The 22755-nt window shown below is 44.5% G+C and overlaps 1 protein-coding gene across 6 annotated transcripts in view; it reads right to left on the bottom strand.

The window, feature by feature from the left end:
• Positions 1-22755, bottom strand: part of dennd1a (DENN/MADD domain containing 1A) — a 116117-nt gene that overhangs the window by 74794 nt on the left and 18568 nt on the right. For 3 of the 6 annotated variants that reach the window (XM_086054528.1, XM_086054531.1, XM_086054530.1), the window contains exons 5-8: positions 14949-15068; positions 14713-14782; positions 14220-14300; positions 2129-2182 (exon numbers count right to left, since the gene is read on the bottom strand). In XM_086054528.1, the coding sequence (XP_085910654.1) occupies positions 2129-2182; positions 14220-14300; positions 14713-14782; positions 14949-15068 (325 nt within the window). Of the gene's footprint in view, positions 1-2128; positions 2183-14219; positions 14301-14712; positions 14783-14948; positions 15069-20352; positions 20400-22131; positions 22214-22283; positions 22382-22755 lie in introns of all 6 variants that reach the window. The other 3 variants (XM_086054532.1, XM_086054533.1, XM_086054529.1) reach the window with 3 other exon arrangements.

The raw sequence follows: 22755 nt of genomic DNA, 5'->3' as shown, positions 1-22755 counted from the left end.
TGAGTTTGAAAAAAAAAAAACTGGCAGTGAATTAGTTAAAAAAAAAAAAAAAAAAAAAAAACTAAACTTCCTGTCATCCATTTGTCTCTTGACTAACATACAGGGCAGCCAGTCATACACCTATTGCATGCCTCAACGCACATGCGTATACAGGGGTGCAAACTGGCAAAACCAGCAGTTTCCATTTTATTCCATCTACTCTAAACTTCATAATAAAGTAAAAACATGATTAGGGGACCAAGTAAGCCAGGTATTTCCATACAGAACGAGGGGAGGATTTTTGTTTTGTGGTTGTTTGCGTGGTGGGGCATCTCAAACTTGCTGCAGAGCTGGCAGGCTAGAGGGAAGTAGGCGATGCGCTTTCCCCAACGCTGGGGACCCGCGGGATGGAGCAGCCATCCACCCAAACGCCGGCACGAGGCCAGGGGCATTGTTGGTGTGTCGCGTCTGGCGGTTGATGTTTGCGTCATGCCAGTTGGTCCGCCCGGGGCACTTGCTGGACGACTAAGGAGGGCATGTGGAGCAGCATTTTCGGGCCATTGATGAAAACAAAGTCCAAATACAGCTCCAGTATGCTGGGACTCGATGCATTGGTTCCGTTCAGCGCAAGTCATCAAAGTAAGAACAGAAAATGTACACTAGTTGTATTTAGCAAATTGTTCATGCAGTTATGCAAGGTACACCTGTTGTACATATAAAGAATTCTAAGTATATTTTAAAATAAATACATACACACAGAAAGAAAGAAAGAAAGAAAGAAAGAAAGAAAGAAAGAAAGAAAGAAAGAAAGAAAGAAAGAAAGAAAGAAAGAAAGAAAGAAAGAAAGAAAGAAAGAAAGAAAGAAAGAAAGAAAAACCAAGTAGGTCGATCACAAGTAGGACTTGATCATTTTATAAATAGCTTGCATGCTGAAAAAGTGTGGACACCCCTGCTTTACACCAATCTGATCGACTGGACCGAGATCGGTCGATATTTATCATGCAACTTTTTATACCTATTTATATTTATTATTATATATATTTTTTTTTAATGTATTTTTAGAATTATCACATGTCGTGTGAGCGGAAAGCCTTTGCGCTGAGAGGCAGAAGGTTCCAGCTCCAGGCCCTCAACCTTCCAATCACAAAATAACAGCATTTGTGTTTTTTTGTGTATCATTTACTCTGCATCTTTGGTTCGGCGTTACGGCTCATACTTCGGAGCGACCGCTATTTTTCGGATATATGTGTGCCAGAAAAAACAAGGTGACACACTTGCATATACTGATAGATGAAAATAAGCTCCACTACTGATTTGCCCCTGATACAGGGCTGTGCTGTATGCAGTGCTCAGTTATGCATTTACTGTAATTATTTTTTTACAATGCACATTTTCACCTTGCAGTATTTTTTAGTGCACTTTATGAATCCTTAGCCAAGAGTTTGTGGATTCCTAGGAGCCTTTATGTTTGAATTTTGTATCTCCCAAGTGAATTCAGTCAAGTCAATGGAGTCAGCTATTTCAGTAAATTAAAGCACAGTAAAAGCAGAAGTTAATCAATGCTGTTTTACATTTTCACGTACCTGCATGTTCATTGGTCCACTGTATGTCTATCTGTGCTCATTTGTACGCACACGCCATTTGACATTCATTTCTTGTACCTTTTTATTATGCACTGAACTATTTACATTTGACAAGCCATACAAAACAAACTATATGTTTACTGTAATAAAATATATACATGTGCAATTTTAGAAGCAGATCTGTTTGTGTTTTTTTTCGTAATAGTGATTTCATATTTGGTTAGGATCTTTTAATATTTCTTTGCACAAAATACAGTTAACTTGAAATTACAAAAAAAAAAGAATGAGTCATCGGTTATGGGTATTGTTCTTGTTTTAATTTATCGGCACCGGTTTGAGAAAAAAAATATTGTTCATCCCTAGAAAGAAAAGGATCACAAAGTAAAAAAAAAAAAAAAAGTATAAAAAAAAAAAAAAAAGCTTGAGTTCATATCCTTGCATAAGGGTAGAAAGGCACGCAATCGCTTGACATTGTTTTGCACGCTCAAGGAGAGGGACCTAGCTAGATTCCCTCTAGACTGGCTTTGGTAACACTTAAGTCAAAGAAATAAATGGAAAACACTCACGTTCTCTGGTATTCTGGGGAGCTCTTTTAAGTCAGGTACAGTGAAGTAGAAATGCTGGAATTAACAGAAAACAAAATAATCATTAGGAGGTTTTAAGATAACATCTACCATGGTGTCATAGTCAACTTTTGTCATGATGCAGAGCACGACTTAACGCCACTGAAAAATGTAACGTCAGTGGGCCACAACACACTATGTGGTAACATTGAAACCAGACCGTTGTGCACACCTTACCTCAATTTTTTTTTATCTAGCAATATTTAAGGGCCATATGGTTTGCTCTTTTGTGCCAAAATTTGCACGAAGGAAATTGCTAAAATTACCGCTGCCATAGAGGTGTTGAGTAAAAAACATAAGAAACTACAAGGGCAGTGATTTTTACGGATGGCACTTTGTTGCGCTCTGGCAATGACTTCATCGACTAAAAGATTATTACTTGCTGCTTGAGTGTCTACTTAAAGTATTTTGTTGATTAAAAATCTGTTGTGGGTAAATTTCAATATAAACTAGAGAATGCAATTTCTGGAGAAATTGTGTGTGAAGGCGAAGGAAATTGTATGGAAACCTCAGAATGCGTTGGAATGAAGCTGAATTAAGTTGAATGACCTTGAAAAAAATCCGAAGGGAAACAAGAAAAGAGGAAGTAAGGAAACAATGGAAAAAGGAAGTCAGGGAAAAAAATAGGGAAAACAAGGAATGATGGAATCAAAGGAAGGGAGGAAGCAAGGAACCAAGATAGCAAGGAAAACAAGCAAGAAAGAAAACAAAGTAAGAATACAAAATAATAGGAAGGAAAGGATGAGGCGAAGAAATGAGGAAGAAAGGACACTAGGAAGCAAGGAAGGATGGAAACAAGGAATCTCGGGAAGGACAGAACCTGTGGATGAGAAATCGGGGGGTCCCAATATTTTTGAACAAAATGGCCGCTTCATTAGGGACACCTGGGAATAAGAATTCTGGTTGTCCCAATGCTTTTGAACAATACGGCTGCTTCATTAGGGACACCTGGGGATGAAAAATCGGGGTGTCCCAATATTTTGGAAAAACATGGCCGCCGCATTAGGGATACCTGGGGATGAAAATTCATTGTGTCCCAATACTTTTGAACAACATGGCCGCTTCATTAGGAACACCTGGGGATGAAAATTCTGTGTGACTCCATACTTTTGAACAACCTGGCCGCTTCATTAGGCACACCTGGGGATGAAAATTCTGGGTGCCCTAATAATTTTGAAAAACATGGCCGCTTCATTAGGGGCACCTGGGGATCAAAATTCTGTGTGTCCCAATATTTTTTAACAAAATGGCTGCTTCGTTAGGGACAACTGAAGATGAAAATTCTGTGTGTCCCAATACCTTTGTACAACACGGCTGCTTCATTAGGGACACCTGGAGATGAAAATTCTGGGTGTCCCAATACTTTTGAACAACATGGCCGCTTCATTAGGGACAACTGGAGATAAAAAAATCTGAGTGTCCTAATACTGTTGAACAACATGGCCGCTTCATTAGGGACACCTGGAGATGAAAATTCTGGGTGTCCCAATACTTTTGACGAATATGGCCGCTTCATTAGGGACACCTGGGGATAAAAATTCTAGGTGTCCCAATACTTTTGAACAACATGGCCGCTTCATTAGGGACACCTGGGGATGAAAATTCTGGGTGTCCCAATACTTTTGAACAACATGGCTGCTTCATTAGGGACACCTCAGGATGAAATTTAAGGGTGTCCCAATACTTTTCAACAACATGTCCACGATGGCCGCCGCACTGGGGAGACCTCGGGGTGAGTATCCCAAGTCTAGCTAATGTCCCTGCCCAAGATGGCCGCTGCACTGGGGAGACCTTGGGGCCCAAGATGGCCGCCGCACTGGGGAGACCTCGGGGTGAGTATCCCCAGTCTAGCTTATGTCCCTGCCCAAGATTGCCGCCGCACTTGGAGAGACCTCGGGGTGAGTAACACCAGCCTAGCTATTGTTACTGCCCAAGATGGCCACCGCGCTGGGGAGACCTCGGGGTTTGTATCCCCAGTCTAGCTAATGTCCCTGCCCAAGATGGCCGGAGACCTCAATGTGAGTATCCCCAGTCTAGCTAATATCCCTGCCCAAGATGGCCGCCGCACTGGGGAGACCTCGTGGTGAGTATCCCCAGTCTAGCTAATGTCCCTGCCCAAGATGGCCGCCGCACTGGGGAGACCAATGGGCAATAACACTGGTCCACTGGAAATGAATGGTGAAATTGTGTGGCTAGGAATTTTGGGGGTGTTGAAAAGCTGAATGTGAGTTGAATGAGTTGACTGACTTGAATTTGTGGAAATTGAGAAGGTGCAAATGTGAAAAGTTGAACGTTCCAATGGAAATGAAAAGTGAATAGTTGAATTTTTGTCGTTTTTTTAAGGGTGAATGAATTGAATGTGTGGGAAATAGGAATTTGGGGTGTGTTGAAAAGCTTGACCAATATGAGTTGAATGAGATGAATGTTGTGAATTTCAAATTGGAATGATGTAAATGTGAATTGTTGAATGTGTCAATGGAAATGAATGGTGAATAGTAAAATAGTTGAATTATTGTGGGTTTTCTAAGGGTGAATAAGTTGAATTTTTGGGAAGTAAGAATTGTGGGTGTGCTGAAAAGCTTTATCAATGTGAGTTGAATCTTGTGAATTTGAAATTGGAATGGTATAAATGTGAAATGTTGAATGTGCCATTGGAAATGAATGGGTTTTTTGGGGTGAAAAACCTGAAATTGTGAAAAATTTTTGAGACAAGAAAAATACTACCTAAGATGGCATGAATATTATGAATGTTTTAAAACTTGAATGAAGTGAATCGGGTGAAAAATGTGGAAGGACATGCACGCCAAAAAAAATGGAAGGAATAAGGCGGAATAATAATAATAACTAGAGAATACAATTTCTGAAGAAATTGCATGTGAAGGCGAACGAAGCTGAATGAAAACTAAGGAATGCGTTGGAATGAAGTTGAATGAAGTTGAATGTAGATGAAGTTGAATGATATTGAATTAAGTTGAATGATACTGAATGAGGCACGTTGGTCGACTGGTTAGCACGTTGGTCGACTGGTTAGCCCGTCCGCCTCACAGTTCAGAGGTCGTGGGTTCAATCCCGACTACGGCCCCCCTGTGTGGAGTTTGCATGTTCTCCCCGTGCCTCCGTGGGTTTTCTCCGGGTACTCCGGTTTCCTCCCACATTCCAAAAAAACATGCATGGTGAGTTGATTGGACTGCCTAAATTGCCCCTAGGTGTGATTGTGAGTGCGGATGTTTGTCTTTGTGTGCCCTGCGTTTGGCTGGCAACCAATTCAGGGTGTCCCCTGCCTACTGCCTGAAGACAGCTGGGATAGGCTCCAGCACACCCCGTGACCCTTGTGAGGATAAGCGGTATAGATAATGGATGGATGGATACTGAATCAAGTTGAACGATACTGAATTAAGTGGAATGAAGTTGAATGATGCTGAATGAAGTTGAATGATCCTGAATGAATTTGAATTACCTCTATGAAAAACTTTGGAATGCGTTGAAATGATACTGAATCTAATTGAATGAAGTTGAATGACCTCAAATGATATAGAATAGCCAGGAATAAGGAGGACATAAACAAATCAGAAGGGAAGAAAGAATAGAGGAAGTAAGGAAAAAATAAAAGGAGGAAGTCAGGAAAAAAAGAAGGCAAACAAGGATGGAATGGCTGGGGATCGAACCCACAACCTCTGGTTGGGAAACGACCACTCCACCACTGAGCCATGTCACCCCCAATGTGCGAATGTGAGTTGAATGAGCTGAATGTTGTCAATTTGAAATTGGAATGGTGTAAATGTTGAATGTGCCATTACTGAATGTGACGGGTACTTGGGAGTCACTTTGTGGTCACTTCTGGGTCATTTGTGGTAACTTCTGGGTCACGTGGGTCACTTCTGGGCCACTTGGGTCACTTCCAGGTCACTTTCGGGTCATATGGGTCACTTCCGGTTCACTTCTGGGTCATTTGCGTCACTTCCGGGTGATTCGGGTCACTTACGGTTCATTCGGGTTACTTCTGGTCCATTTCCGGGTCATTTGGGTCACTTCCGGTCCATTTCCAGGTCATTTGGGTCACTTCCGGTTCATTTTAGGGTCATTTGGGTGACTTCTGGGTCACTAAGGGTCACTGCCCAAGATGGCCGCAACACTGAGGAGACCTCGGGGTGAGTATCACCAGTCTGTAATGTCCCTGTCCAAGATGGCCGCCGCACTGGGGAGATCTCGGGGTGAGTATCCCCAGTCTGGCTAATGTCCCTTCTCACGATGGCCGCCGCACTGGCTGGGGAGACCTCGGGGTGAGTGCCCCCGGTCTGGCTAATGTCCCTGTCCAAGATGGCCGCCACACTGGGGAGACCTTGGGGCAAGTATCCCCAGTCTAGCTAATGTCCCTGTCCAAGATGGCCGCCGCACTGAGGAGACCTCGGGGTGAGTATCCCCAGTCTGGCTAATTTCCCAGTCTAAGATGGCCGCAGCACTGGGGAGGCCTCGGGGTGAGTATCCCCAGTCTAGTTAATGGCCCTGCCCAAAATGGCCACCGCACTGGGGAGACCTCGGTGTGAGTATCCCCAGTCTAGCTAATGTCCCTGTCCAAGATGGCCGCCGCACCGGGGAGACCAAGGGGCAATAACACTGGTCCACTGGAAACGAATGGTGAATTTTTGTGGGTTTTTTAAGTGAATGAGTTGAATGTTTTTGAAAGCAGGAATTTTGGAGGTGTTGAATAGCTGAATGTGAGCTGAATGAGTTGAATGACTTGAATTTGTTGAAATTGGAATGGTGTAAATGCGAAAAATTGAATCTGCCAATGGAAATGAATGGTGAATAGTTGAATTTTTGTTGTTTTTTTAAGTGTGAATGACTTGAACGTGTGGGAAGTCGGAATTTTGGGGGCGTTGAAAAGTTGAATGTGAGATGAATGAGTTGAATGAATGACTTGAATTTGTGGAAATTGGGAAGGTGTAAATGTGAAGTCTATTGTTCCAATGGTTAATAGTGGATTTTTTGTGGGTTTTTAAGGGTGAATGAGTTGGATGTGGATGTTTGTCACTGTGTGCCCTGCGATTGGCTCGCAACCAATTCAGGGTGTCCCCCGCCTACTGCCCGAAGACAGCTGGGATAGGCTCCAGCAGACCCGCGACCCTTGTGAGGATAAGCGGTATCGATAATGGATGAATAGATGGAGTTGGATGTGTGGGAATCAGGAATTTTGGGGGTGTTGAAAAGCTGAATGTGAGCTGAATGAGTTGAATGACTTGAATTTGTGGAATTTGGAATGCTGTAAATGTGAAAAGTTAAAGCTGCCATTGGAAATGAATGGTGAATAGTTGAATTTTTGTGGATTTTTTAAGTGTGAATGAGTTGAATGTGTGGGAAATAGGAATTTTGGGGGTGTTGAAAAGTTGATTGTGAGCTGAATGAGTTAAATGACTTGAATTTGTGGAAATTGGAATGGTATAAATGTGAAAAGTTGAATGTGCCAATGGAAATGAATGGTGAATAGTTCAATTTTTTGTGGGTTTTTTAAGGTTGAATGAGTTGAACGTGTGGGAATAGGAATTTGGGGTGTGTTGAAAAGCTTGACCAATATGAGTCGAATGAGATGAATGTTGTGAATTTCAAATTGGAATGATGTAAATGTGAATTGAGGGGCGGCACGGTGGTCGACTGGTTAGCACGTCTGCCTCACAGTTCAGAGGTCGTGGGTTCGATCCCGGCTCCGGCCTCCCTGTGTGGCGTTTGCATGTTCTCCCCGTGCCTGCGTGGGTTTCCTCCGGGTACTCCGGTTTCCTCCCACATTCCAAAAACATGCATGGTAAGTTGATTGGACTGTCTAAATTGCCCCTAGGTGTGATTGTGAGTGCTGATGTTTGTCTCTGTGTGCCCTGCGATTGGCTGGCAACCAATTCAGGGTGTCCCCCGCCTACTGCCCAAAGACAGCGGGGATAGGCTCCAGCACGCCTGCGACCCTTGTGAGGATAAGCGGTATGGATAATGAATGAATGAATAAATAAATGTGAATTGTTGAAAGTGCCATTGGAAATGAATGCTTTTTTTGGGGGGTGAAAAATGGAAAATATTGGGGAAAAGGTAAATTTGGGGATCGTAAAAAAAATACTACCCCGGAAGGCATGAATTTTCGGAATTTTTAAAAACTTGAATGAAGTGAATCGGGTGAAAAATGTGGAAGGAGTCGCACGCCAAAAAAGTGGAGCTGAATAATAATAATAAACTGTAGGAATAACATGTGTGAAGGCCTTCGCCTTCACACTATAAAGAATAGGAATAACGTATGTGTGAAGGCGATCGCCTTCACACAATAATAAACTATAGGAATAACATATGTTGTTATGCTATATGAATGAATGAGAAACTGGTGGAGCACCGAGATTGTCCCGTGTGGCTCTCACGTCGCATGCGTGTCACAGCTGGTTTGAAGCCGAAGGAGAGTGTCGCAAACAGCAACCCGGAACTCTTTTTTTTTTCATGGTGGAATTATATCAACATGCGCCACATAAGCTCATTATTTATTTTATTGATTTCGACTGTCTGGCATGTACTGCCAACAACGTCACGCCTATCAACGGGGCATGGGGACTGTGTGTCATTCGAGCAATTCATCCTCAGATTCGTTAATATTTTGAAGCAATATTTCCTAATCAAGTCCAATCAGTTTAATTAAACACAGCTGGACTACAATAAAGGAGCAGAACCATCTCAATGAGGATCAGAAGAAATGGCCAGTATTATGAGTTAAATATGACGGTCTCTGCAAAGGGTCTGAATACTTATGACTATATGATTGTTCAGTTTTTTTTTTTTCATAAATGTACCCAAATTTCAACATTTCTGTTTTTTTTTCTGTCAAGATGGGGTGCTGAGTGTACATTAATGATAAATAAAATGAACTTTTGATTTTGGGAGGGTCCTGTCACGTGTATAGCGCTTTTCTACCTTTGGTCTTTAGGTACCAAAGTGCTTCACACTGTACTTCATCTACCTACCGATGACGCAGCATCAGCTGTAATACTTTTTATATATTGTGTAGGGTGTAACGGTACACGTGGGTGTATTAACGTAAGTACGTTTCGGTATGGCATGTTCGGTTTGGTCCACCTTGCGTACCGTTTCTGATCAGTTTTTATTATTAGTGCGAGCTTATGCACGGGCATTATTGACTGTTGCACACGGGAGAGGTGGGCAGCGGCACTAAAGAGGAGCAAACGCATACGCAAACAAGCCAGAGCTCAAAGGTCCCCACATACACTGCGGTCTCCTGTTTGGGAACATTCTGGCTTTCCTGTTAAAATCGCCGATGGGGAAAGGTACGTGTGTAAGTCCCAAAGTTGTGTGCATTGCTACATTAGATCAGGGGCTATGCTGCAAGGTAGCACGTCTAACATAATAACACTTAAAACTACATCATCTGACTTTGAATGTTTCTTAGACGAGGATGCAAGCGGTCTTTTTAGCCAAAAACAAAGTACAACAGTTCTCTTCTTTGTTCTCCACTGCTCCTCTCACTAGCCGCACGATGCATTCATGAACCTCGGAAACATCCGACAACTCAGCAAAACACAAATCCGACCAAACACAGAAAACTCAATTCGTTACAATATGCTGTTGAACATTCAAAGAGTTCAATGCCTAAAAAGTGTAAATAATTTCATAAAGACTTTAAAGTTACTGTATTTCATTGTAAAAAGAGTTTTACTATAGTTAGCAATAATTGTAACTGTCATTGAATGTATTTTTTTTCATCACAAAAAGTGTATATATGTACTGTAATGACAACTTGGCTTTAACTTGAATACTTAGATGTGTCATAGGCTGTTGCTGCTGAGTGTTTAAAGATTTCAGTGTCTTAATAATTTACAAAATTAAGAGATCTTTATTGTTAGTGTATTTTGTATTCTGGTGTAATTTGTTAGAATATCACCCGAATGGTTCAGTTTTATTTATTTTTCGAAAAAATGTACCGTTTACTTGTCATCTTTTCAAAATACACATATTTAAAAAAAAAATTAAAAATCTGTTTTTTTTTTGTACCAAAAATATACCGAAGTGAAGTTTCCAAGAAACCGAACCGAAATGTGATTTTGTGTACCATTACACCCCTAATATACATATGTCCATACACACGCGTGCACACACACATACTTCCGGCGCCGCGCGAGTGGCAGCCCGCTACAGTAGCTCCGGCTCATCGGTGAGCCTTTTCGTGTGTTTTGTTCTTTAATATTACTCTACCTCATACCTTTTTCGTATAATTGATAGTCGTAACTCGCGTAGCAATGGACACCCAAACTGCGGTATTCTTGCTGCTGCTGATGGCTATTTTTTGCGCGATAGTGTCCGGCGACTTGGCTCGGAGCCGAGCCCCCATTGTTTACAGCCGGAATCAGCTGTTAGCACTCCATCAGGGAACTCCGTGCTAACCATGCGCCGGCTCCCGGGGCGAGACCCGATATCCCCCGTGAGCTGAGGAGGAAGAGACGGGGATCTCGTGCGGGGGTTAAACGCCGGGAAAGGAGGAGACGATACCATCCCGTCCTCCCGTCTGTTATCATGGGGAATGTTAGATCGCTCCCCAACAAGATGGACGAGCTAGCGGCGCTTGCCCGGCACGAGAGGGACTTCCGGGAGGCTAGCCTGATGCTATTCACGGAGTCGTGGCTAACAACGCTAACGCCGAACGCGGTCGTAGAATTGGACGGCTTCCAAATCATACGCGCGGACAGGACGCTGGAGAGTGGAAAGAGGAAAGGAGGAGGGCTGGCTGTGTTTGTTAACGATAGATGGTGTAATCCTGGGCACATCACGATTAAGGAGCAGCTTTGCAGCAGGGATATTGAGCTGCTAGCTGTTGGCATGAGGCCATTCTACATCCCGCGAGAGTTTAGTCATGTGATCGCGGTGACCGTCTACGTCCCACCAGCTGCCAGCAGCGACACAGCCTGTGATGTCTTGACTGCAGCAGTGAGCAGGCTACAAACACAGCACCCAAATGCCGTGGTACTCATCTCTGGTGACTTCAATCATGCCTCCCCTTCCTCCTCTCTGCCTTCATTCACACAGTATGTCACCTGCCACACCAGAGACAATAAAACACTGGACCTTTTCTATGCCAACACCAAGGAGGCATACACATCACTGCCCCTCCCCCCGCTGGGCAAAGCTGATCACAACCTGGTGGCTCTCCAGTCTGTGTACAAACCTCTGGTCCGCAGGCAGCCAGCTGTGACCCGCACGGTTCAGAGATGGTCTGGAGAGGCCGAGGAGGCCTTACAGGACTGCTTCAGCACAACTGTGTGGGAAGTATTCAGCGATGCTCACGGGGAAGACATTAGTAGTCTAACGGACACTGTTACAGACTATATACATTTCTGCATGGAGAACACTATACCCACCAGGACAGTAAGGTGTTTCTCCAACAACAAACCCTGGATCACACCAGACATAAAAGCTCTCCTGAAGGAGAAGAGGAGGGCTTTTGCGTCAGGCAACATAGAGGAGCGGAGGACTGTGCAGCGCCAGCTGAGGAGGAGGATCAGAGAGGGGAAAAGGTCCTACAGGAAGAGGATGGAGGAGCAGCTGCTGCAGAATAACGCCAGGGGAGTCTGGAGGGACCTGAAGACCATCTCAGGCCACGGACAACCCAAGACCCGGACTGGGGGGCACCTGCAGTGGGCAAATGAGCTGAATCTCTTTTTCAATAGGTTCGATCAGATGCCTGCCTCCACTCAGTCTCTCCTGCTGCAGTCTCCACCTACTCCTCCTGCTGGGCGTGTCACCCCCTCCCCTCTTTTCTCCACAGTCTCCAGCTCCCAGCTACACCAGATAGCCACCACTCCTTCCTGTCCAGCCTTGGCCTTCACAACATCTCAGGTGAGGAACCAGCTGAAGAAGATGAAGGCGAGGAAGGCAGCGGGTCAAGATGGCATCAGCCCCCAGCTCCTCAAATCCTGCGCAGACCAGCTGTGTGGAATTGTCCAGCACATGTTCAACCTGAGCCTGAAGCTGGGCAGGGTCCCCCAGCTATGGAAAACATCCTGCCTGGTCCCGGTGCCAAAGACCCCCCACCCGAAGGAGCTCAACAGCTTCAGACCAGTGGCGCTGACGTCTCACCTGATGAAGACCCTGGAGAGACTGGTCCTTGTCCACCTGCGCCCCCTGGTGAGCTCCTCAATGGATCCACTCCAGTTCGCATATCAGCGTGGCATCAGTGTGGATGATGCCATCATCTACCTCCTCCACACTTCACTCTCCCACCTGGAGAAGGCGGGGAGCACTGTGAGGATCATGTTCTTTGATTTCTCCAGTGCTTTCAACACCATCCAGCCCACCCTACTGGGAGACAAGCTGGAGCAGGCGGGGGTGGCGCACCACCTCACCACATGGATCCAGGACTACCTCACAAACCGGCCACAGTATGTGAGGACACAGGACTGTGTGTCTGACGTGCTCCTCTGCAGCACGGGGGCCCCACAGGGAACTGTCTTGGCTCCCTTCCTGTTCACCCTCTACACCTCGGACTTCAACTACAACACCCCTACCTGTCACCTGCAGAAGTTCTCTGACGACTGCGATTGTCGGCCTCATCACAGGCGGAGATGATCGGGAGTACAGAGAACTTAATCAGGGTTTTGTGGACTGGTGCCAGCAGAACCGCCTCCTGATCAATGCGGGGAAATCCAAAGAAATGGTGGTGGATTTCGGTAGGCGCCAGCACTCTTCACCTGCAGTGAATATCCGGTGAACCGATGTTGAGAGAGTCTCAACTTACAAGTACCTGGGTGTTCATCTGAACAATAAACTGGACTGGTGCGACAACACAGACGCCCTCTATAGGAAGAGTCAGAGCAGACTCTTCCTACTCAGGAGACTGAGGTCTTTTGGGGTTCAGGGGACACTCCTCAGGAACTTTTATGACTCGGTGGTTGCATCGGTCATCTTCCAGGGAGTGGTCACCTGGGCAGGCGGCGTCTCGGCCCGGGACAAGAAGCGGCTGGACAAACTGGTCAGGACTGGTCAGGAGGGCCTCTGTCCTGGGCTGCTCCCTGGACTCTGTGGACTCGGTGGGGGACAGGAGGATGTTGGCCAAGCTGTCATCAATGCTGGGCAACCCGGACCACCCCTTCCAGGGCACCCTAACAGCACTCCACAGCACCTTCAGTGACAGACTGTTACACCCTCGCTGTGCAAAGGAGAGATTCCGCCGTTCCTTCTTGCCTGCTGCTGTCAGACTCTTTAACAAGAACATTGTGTAGTCTCTACAAACTGGCGGACATTAGTGCAATTGTGCAGTCCTGCACCTGAGCTCATATCGTGCAATACCCAATATTCCCCACTACTGTAATACCGTGCAATACTCAACACTCCCCACTACTGTTAGTCTAGTTTTATTTTTATCCAATGCTGTTCCTTACATTTCACTACAGCACTGCAGCACTGTCACTTATTTTTTCCTCTGTACTATGTGCAGGCCGAAATGAGTGTTCCTCATATTTTTTATGTAGATGTAGGTTGGTGTGTATACACATGTGTATATACACATGTGTATATACACATGTTACTGCGTATATCTACATAGGTTTGATCCTAAATGTTTGCCGTCAATGTTATACATTAATGGCCACATTATGCCGCCGCCCCTGTGTGGCCGAAATCTTTGCTACTGTAACAACGAAAATTTCCCCACTGTGGGATCAATAAAGGCATTCTTATCTTATCTTATACTGTCTGGTTTATGTTAGTCTATGAACCCTGATAATTTTGCTATAAATTTTCAGAGCAAAATAAGTTTGAGCAAAAACACACACTCGCACACCTCGTACACTGGAAACTACAACTGTGGCATTTAAAATTGTGCAAATGAAATGGCAAAATTGCTGGCTTCACAAGCGTCTTTCATACTTATGGGTGCCTAATCATACCAGTGAATCTTCTGGGGAAAATAATTACCTGCAATACAAAATACATACATGTTTTCAGGTTCATTCTTAACTTAAAGGAAATTGATAATGTAAATATGTAGTCAATTGTGACTTACCATAGCAAGATGAACAGGGACACCAGGCTCAGGAATGGAAAGGCTGTATAAGGAGACCAGGAGATCCCGAAAATTGATTTCCTAAAAAATTCAAAAGATCAAATACCCATGAAAATAAAGAATATTCTACAATAAATCTTACACTCTATTTTCTTTTAAAATGTATTTTTTCTCTCGTGTCAGTATGCCATTTATACAATTTATTCATGAAATCCTCAAAGGCAACTTTTACACTGTTCAGGTTTAGTACGATTGCATTTAATTAGTATGCTGCAGCTACACCTACAGTGATGACTGAACAAATACTGAATTTTACAAATACTGGCAAATACAATTTTTGGGCAGTGTTATTTTTGGTCGAGTTTGATAGGAGTTTTCATTAAACTTTGTACAATGTAGATTAGTGGTACATACCGTAGTAACATTTTGCACATATTTATTGACATTTATTTGCCAACAATAATACAAAGTTAAATACCTGCATTTTGCTTACCTGGCCAATTACAGTGTAATCTGCAATGATATTTAGCAGTTTATAGTACACATCAAACCAGGGCAGGTAGCTGGGGAATACAAATATACATTTAGTTGTAAACTTGACAGCTCAGGATTGTACAATGTGAGCAGTTCTTCACTTTTGATTTCACTCAATTGGAAATTCCAAAATAATGCACTTGCACTATTAATTCAGCAATTAAAACAAAACAAAATAGCAAACAAATCTCTCACCTAAGGATACAATAGCAAGTGTGTGAGCTTGAGGACAGGCGACAAAACCCAAATCTGTATTTACTGTTGATGTCAGTCAGCACAAATGTGAAATTCTGGTCCATCTGGTTGACCATGACACTAAAGAGAGAAAACAGCACAGAAAAAGTCATAACTGCAAGTATTCAAGACAGGGCAGTTCATCCTTGAAAACCTTCCAATATAATGAAAACAATGGTAGGTAAGAGAATTTTTTGAGTTTCAGTTATCAGTACTAGGCATGTCACAATATCATCACCATATGAACCTCAGGATAAGAAATTATTTATCACAATATTGTGGGGAGGTTACGATATATAAAAAACTCACGATATTAAAAAAAAAAAAAAAAGTTCTGTTTTTGTACATAACGTTCACAAAGAAATAGGCTTGGCCAGTCATGGGCTCTTATTGGCGATTAGCTTGAGTCTTAAACATAGGTGGCATCAAAAACTGCACTAATAAACTAACCACCAGGGGGTGCTGGAACTGCACAAATGGGCACAACTTGGGCTTTTAAACAGATTTGCTGCTATTAATATCGAGATATGATGACGACGATATCCATCCATCCATCCTTTATCTACCGCTTATACGAAGTCTGGTCGCGGAGGCAGCAGCTTCAGCAGGGAAGCCCAGACTTCCCTCTCCCCAACAACATCTTCCAGCTCTTCCGGAAGGATCCCAAGGCGTTCCCAGGCAAGCCGGGAGACATAGTCTCTCCAGCGTGTTCTGGGTCGTCCTCGGGGTCTCCTGCCGGTGGGACATGCCCGGAACACCTCACCAGGGAGGCGTCCAGGAGGCATCCTAATCAAATGCCCGAGCCACCTCAACTGGCTCCTCTCAACGCGGAGGAGCAGCGGCTCAACTCTGAGTCCCTCCCGGATGGCGGCAACTTCTCAGCCTATCAAGGGAGAGCCCGGACACCATGCGAAGGAAACCCATTTCGGCCGCTTGTATTCGAGATCTTGTTCTTTCAGTCATGACCCACAGCTCATGACCATAGGTGAGATTAGGAACGTAGATCGACCGGTAACTTGAGAGTTTCGCCTTTTGGCTGAGCTCCTTCTTCACCACGACAGACTGATACAGGGTCCGCATCACAGCAGATGCTGCACTGATCCGCCTGTCGATCTCCCGTTCCATCTTACCCTCACTCGTGAACAAGACCCCAAGATACTTGAACTCCTCCACTTGGGGCAGAATCCCATCCCCGCCTCGGAGAGGGCACGCCACCCTTTTCCGACTGAGGACCATTTTCTCAGATTTGGAGGTGCTGATTTTCATTCCGACCGTTTCACACACGGCTGCGAACCGCTCCAGCGAGAGTTGGAGATCGCGGCTTGAAGAAGCCAACAGTACCACATCATCTGCAAAAAGCAGAGATGCAATACTGAAGCCACCAAACCCCCCCTCGACACCTCAACTGCGCCTAGAAATTCTGTCCATAAAAGTTATGAACAGAATCGGTGACAATGGGCAGCCTTGGTGGAGTCCAACCCTCACTGGAAACGAATCCGACTTACTGCCGGCAATGCGGACCAAACTCTGACATCGGTGGTACAGGGACCGGACAGCCCTTATCAGGGGGCTCGGTTCCCTGTACTCCCGAAGCACCCGCCACAGAACTCCCCGAGGGACACGGCCGAACGCCTTCTCCAAGTCCACAAAACACATGTAGACTGGTTGGGTGAACTCCCATGCACCCTCGAGGACCCTGCTGAGGGTGTAGAGCTGGTCCACTGTTCCACGACCGGGACGAAAACCACATTGCTCCTCCTGAATCCGAGATTCGACCTTCCGACAGACCCTCCTCTCCAGCACCCCTGAATAGACCTTGCCGGGGAGGCTGAGGAGTGTGATCCCTCAGTAATTGGAGCACACCCTCTGGTGCCCCTTCTTAAAAAGGGGGACCACCACCCCCGTCTGCCAATCCCGAGGCACTGTCCCCGATGTCCACGCGATGTTGTAGAGACGTGTCAACCATGACAGCCCCTCAACATCCAGAGCCATTATGAACTCCGGGCGGATCTCATCAACCCCCGGGGCTTTGCCACCGAGGAGCTTTTTGACTACCTCGGTTACTTCAACCCCAGAGATAGGAGAGCCCACCTCAGAGTCTCCAGGCTCTGCTTCCTCAGTGGAAGGCGTGTCGGTGGAATTGAGGAGGTCTTCGAAGTATTCTCCCCACCGACCCACAACGTCCCTTGTTGAGGTCAGCAGCACCCCATCTCCACTATAAACAGTGTTAATGGTGCACTGCTTCCCTCTCCTGAGACGTCGGATGGTAGACCAGAATTTCCTTGAAGCCATCCGGAAGTCATTTTCCATGGCCTCCCCGAACTCCTCCCACACCTGAGTTTTTGCCTCAGCAACCGCCAGAGCTGCATTCCGCCGGTACCTGTCAGCTGCCTCCGGGGTCCTGCAGGCCAAAAAGGCCCGATAGGACTCCTTCTTCAGCTGGACAGCATCCCTTACCGACGACGATATATTGTGGCAATTTTAATATCGCGATATCACGATATTGCCGATATTGTGACATCCCCAGGTGGGACAACCAGTTAGTTAGGGAAGAAATTCGTTTTTCACATATGGCCAGAGAGATCCCCCCCCCCCCCCCCCACTTAAAGTGGGAAATCAACCCAAACATATTTTTTTCAAGAATATGTTCCCAGCAGGCCCACTAGTTGGAACACGGCATTCTGATTAACATTGCGTTTGCGGAATATGAGTTTTAATCCACCCGTTTTTAGCCATCTCAGGTGACGGCCATTTTTTCACTTCTGTCGATTGAAAATTGCATCACAACTGCTCAGGTCTCAGGTAACGTTCAATCACAGCCCAGCTTCAGAAAACAGGTCAGCCGTGATTGTCGGCAATGCAAATACTTTCCCAGGTTAAGTAAAGATTAAATAAATTAAATAAATACATGACTTAATTGACAGCTCTTCTGAAGCTTTTAATAACAGCAGTGCAAAGTATTTGGTATATGTAAATGTGTTTGCATGGCAAGTTTTTGAAGAACAAAAAAGAAATTGTATATTGCAACTTTTTATTTGTACATGTTAAAATACAAAACAAACACAGCCAGAAGCTAGGCTGAACTTCCCGGTCTTGAACTCAGGCCAACTTGACACTGGCCACAACTTGGAGGAAAGTCTGCCTGGCCACAAGTCATTTTCTGCCATGGTGAACTCCTGGCTTGAGAATTCCAGTTCTGTGATTGAATCTACCGTATTTTCAGGACTCTAAGGCGCACTTAAAAGTCTAAAATTTTCTCCAAAATGGACAGTGCGCCTTATAATGCAGTGCGGCATATGTGTGCACCAAGTTCCAATATCTGTGAATGTTATGTGACTTTGTTGAGCGTTGCGTTTGACTGCCTGGGAGCATTTGCTGCCAAGTGCCTGCCTGGGAGCATTTACTGCCAAGTGCCAACATGTTGGTTATATAGAGAAAAGGCGGACGTGAATGAGGACACCATACGGACGTTGAAGGGAGAATGGTGGGCGTGACAGAGGACTCTAAAGGCACGCCCCAGTAGGTAGATAGTGCCGGTATATGCATTCATTGTGCATAACAACATTGAAAATGGCACCCATGAAGAGACACGCCATCTATACATCCTGTTAAAGTGTGGGTCCTTTTAATAAAAAACATGTCCAGCTTCTGCATTTATTCGAACATGCAGTTTATCAGCGTCAACAACCTCTTACACATTAGGCTTCCACTCTCTCAACAGTGCATGATTGCCCCCTATTAGCGTAACTGATAACAAGAACAACATATCACATTGTTACACATCCCGGCAAGGACCACCGCTACGGCAGCACGAATTACAAGGAAAAACTGGCCATCTTCTGCTCCAACTGTAGTAAAAAAATTGCCGACAAACGCATCCGGGCCAACCACATCACCAACATGGACGAGGTGCCACGCACTTATGATATCCAGTGTGAACCACACTGTGGAGAAGAAGGGGACCAGCACGGTAGCGATACGCACAACGGGGTATGAGAAGTTGGCTTTTACTGTTGTGCTTGGTTGCCATGGTAATGGAGAGAAACTGCCACCTATGGTGATTTTTAAGCGGAAGACGCTGCCTAAAGAAAAGTTTCCGGCCGGAGTCATCATCAAGGCCAATCAAAAGGGCTGGATGAACGAGGAGAAAATGAGAGTGGCTGACTGCGGGTGATTTTCACCAAATACTGTATTTATTTCTACCTCATACCTAATCGCTTCACTGTATAAAAGCCCCAACACGCTGGACCACATTTACTTCCGCAAACACAACATCGGGAGTGACGTCATCTCGCATGCATGTCACTTTCGTGACGCAATGTGTTCATACAGCAGGCAAGACTGAGGTCGCATTTAACATGTAATATGAATGCTTACACACAGAAAAAATCAGATTTAAAAAAAAAGTCAGAATCGAGCATTAAGACCTGCAGTGTGAAAACAGCCAAAGAGACCGGATGTTTTTTTTCCACACGTCACTGTCGTTAATCTGTGACTCCATGCGCGGCCATCTGACAGCCGCTGTGAAAAACCAAGTGAAGCAAATGAACTCAGAGTTTGCCATTATTCCCGGAGGTTTAACCAACCACTGGACATCGGCGTAAATAGGGCGTTCAAAGTTAAATTGCGAGCAGCGTGGGAGCGATGGATGACGGACGGTGAACACAGCTTCACAAAGACTGGGAGGCAGCGCCGGGCAAGTTACGCTACAAATTGTGAATTGATTGTGGATGATTGGGCTAAAGTGTCCGCTTGCACTGTTGTGCGAGCTTTCGCAAAAGCCGGCATTGTTTCTGAGGAGCCGCACGTCAACGAGACTGACTCGGACAATGACAAAAGCGAATCTGGCGTGTTCAATGGAGAGTTTGCCCGGCTGTTTGTTTCGGATACCGAAGATGAGGACTTTGATGGCTTTGTGGATGACAGTTAATCACTGACAATTACGTGAGTACATTGTTAAATGTTTCAATAAAAAAACAACCGAACTCAGTTTTTCCCGCTGCTTTTGTAAAAACATACGTTAGCATGCTTGCTAGCATGTGATTTAGCATGCATGCATGCTACCGTGTGTTTTAAGCTATCGTATGTTTTACCATGCCTGCGCCCAATAATACGGTGCGCCTTATGTATGTGTAAAATACAGAAATAGCACCCGTAACTGAGACTGCGCCTTTTAATACGGTGCGCTTTTTGGTCGTGAAAATACGGTAATCTTCCATCCATGTGCCATTTCCTATTGACATAAAACAACATTTCTAACAGTTAATAATAGAATTGCCCTACAAGTTACTCGAGGTGAAATTTCTTACTGACAGGGGCAATGCTGGATAAGAATTGCTGCTTGGTGACCTGATTGAGATCTTACACTCTTCTCTGCAATGGAAACTTCTTCAGCATGTCCATGCATAACAGCTGTCAATAAAAACACATGCAGAAAAAATGTTACAGTTTAGTATTAGAGGCAGAGATGGGCATCCGTCCACAAAATGTCCCAGACGAACGGAGGACGAGAAGTCTTTTAAAAAGGACGAACTAAGCAAGGACGGAGGCGCTTCAAAAGAACGAGGACGGATGGGGTTGTAGGACGATTATTTTTATGAATAAGGACAGGGGGACAAGGATAGAAGGGTACCCAGGTTGCGGATGGCAAAAAAGGGTCAAGTAAACTACCGTATTTACCGGACTATACGCCGCTCCAGATTACAAATCGCACCAGCCATAAAATGCATAATACAGAAGAAAAAAAACCCATATATGTCGCACTGGAGTAAAAATCGGCCCCCCATCCACCCCCTCTCGGAATCCGTAACGCAAATAAATGTGTCCATATAAATCATATTAATAAAATTGTGCGCTTAGTACACATCATTTCCACTGAGCTACGATGGTAGCATTTGCTAACATCCACCCATGTAGCATTACAAGAAAGTTACGGTAAGATAACTTCAAACTCACCAAAACGGTCGTAGATCAATTAAATAAGTCTTTTATTTATTGCCGACCATGTAGAGTGTTTCTAAGTCTCCAAAAGTATTTTTGTATTCGGTCGTAATTATCTGTTTGTTCGTCTCCTCCGCTCTCCGTGCGTGTGTTTGCGTGTGCGTATGCGTGTGCGTGTGGCTGGCTGATGATACAATACCACAGCCAAGCACGGCGCCTTTTAAAGGAACAGTACATTATTTTGTATAGATGGATTGATAGACAGTCAAATTGTCTTTTTATCATACTATTTTAATTACTTATTTAACACAATATTCGATTTTAACCGTTTAAATTATTGATGCATTTTAATAGCTTTTAAGATTTATTTTTATGTTTCTTTATGTGGGTTGCAATAACATGTGAAATGATATACACTACAGGTTATTCCGCCCGTTGTAAAGTCAATATGTAATGCAGGTTTATATGCATCCTTAGAACGCCCTCCTGTGGTTGTTTGGTGTATTGTTTGCTGACCTTGCAAAGGAAAGGGATACAATATAATGTGTTAATAATTTCTCACATAAGTCGGTCCAGAGTAGAAGTCGCACCCCCGGCCAAACTATGAAAAAAAATGCAACTTATAGTCCGGAAAATACGATAATCACTGATTAGAGGATATACAGTAAGTCATTGATTTATGCATGCGTTTGCATTTTATCTTCAACAGTTTTTTTTGTTTTACCAGTCGTTGCCTACTACCAAGCAAAGCCCCTTCCCTCTACGATGTGCGCGAATGAAGCGGCTCTGGCATTTAGGTTTCAAATTTCCCGCGGTCAAACGCGAGTGCTCCTTCTTCTTTTTCTTTGTCTCATTCTTCTCAATATTCCTTTTCTTCTCGCCTCGGTGCAGACCCAACATGTGCAGTGCACAGCGTTCCCGCTGGGGCGTTCCCAATGCGAGTAAGTACGCCTTTTTTTGTCGCCCCCCCATCCTCCATCCCAAAAATGGGCGTCCATCCGGGACGGAGGGACAGACCGTTCCGCCCCGGGGACGGACTGCCCAGCTCTGCATATCGCATAGGCCATTATCGTGATATTGATATGTTTTCGATATACTGTGCAACCCTAGTAGGTAACTAAAAAGTGCTGTTGATAATTGCTGAAACAGGTAAACAAAGTAAATAAAAACACTAAGTATTTCTGTGAGTATAGTAGGTATTTACCTTTGTGCATCAGAAACAGCAGTGCAGCACATCCAAGATCCAGTACGAGTTGGTTGGTTGGCTGGTATCCTCTTCTGCTTGCCTATAGAAATGGAAATTCAGTAACAGTAAATCATTTAAGCGTCCTACAAGTTACATGACATGAAATTTACCAGGATGGGTGAGGAGGGCAGGAAATCCTGCACTACGGTGTAGCAGATGATGGAGAGCTCATGTGTCCCTTCACTTGAAAATCAAAATGTCCATCCAGCTGTAAATCAAAATACATGCCAACAAAAATTCAGCGTTCTCACTATTAGATTATATGGACCTGTAATGTAAGTCTTAAATCTGCATTTTATCTTTAACAGCTGTCTTTTAACATTTATTTAAGTGCAATTTATTCAAAATGCAATGCTTCATTATTAAGATACATTTTTCCCCTCGAAGTAAACGCAATGACTACATTCCAACTGAATATTTCAGCGGCTTACAAAAACAAATACATTATCTGTAAATAAATCCTCTTACCTGTTTAACTAATACATAGGTGGTGAGCCTTTTAACAGGTAACCATTTTTAGTGTGGTTTGGTCATTAAAACACATGCACTCACACTACTTGTGTTTCTGCTGAAGTTGCAACA

This window comes from Filicampus tigris, chromosome 15, assembly GCF_054856515.1.
Source record: "Filicampus tigris isolate MCC_2025a chromosome 15, RoL_Ftig_1.0, whole genome shotgun sequence".
Lineage (NCBI taxonomy): Eukaryota > Metazoa > Chordata > Actinopteri > Syngnathiformes > Syngnathidae > Filicampus > Filicampus tigris.
Note: the sequence above shows the minus strand (reverse complement) of the source record. Positions and strands in the feature narration are given on the sequence as shown.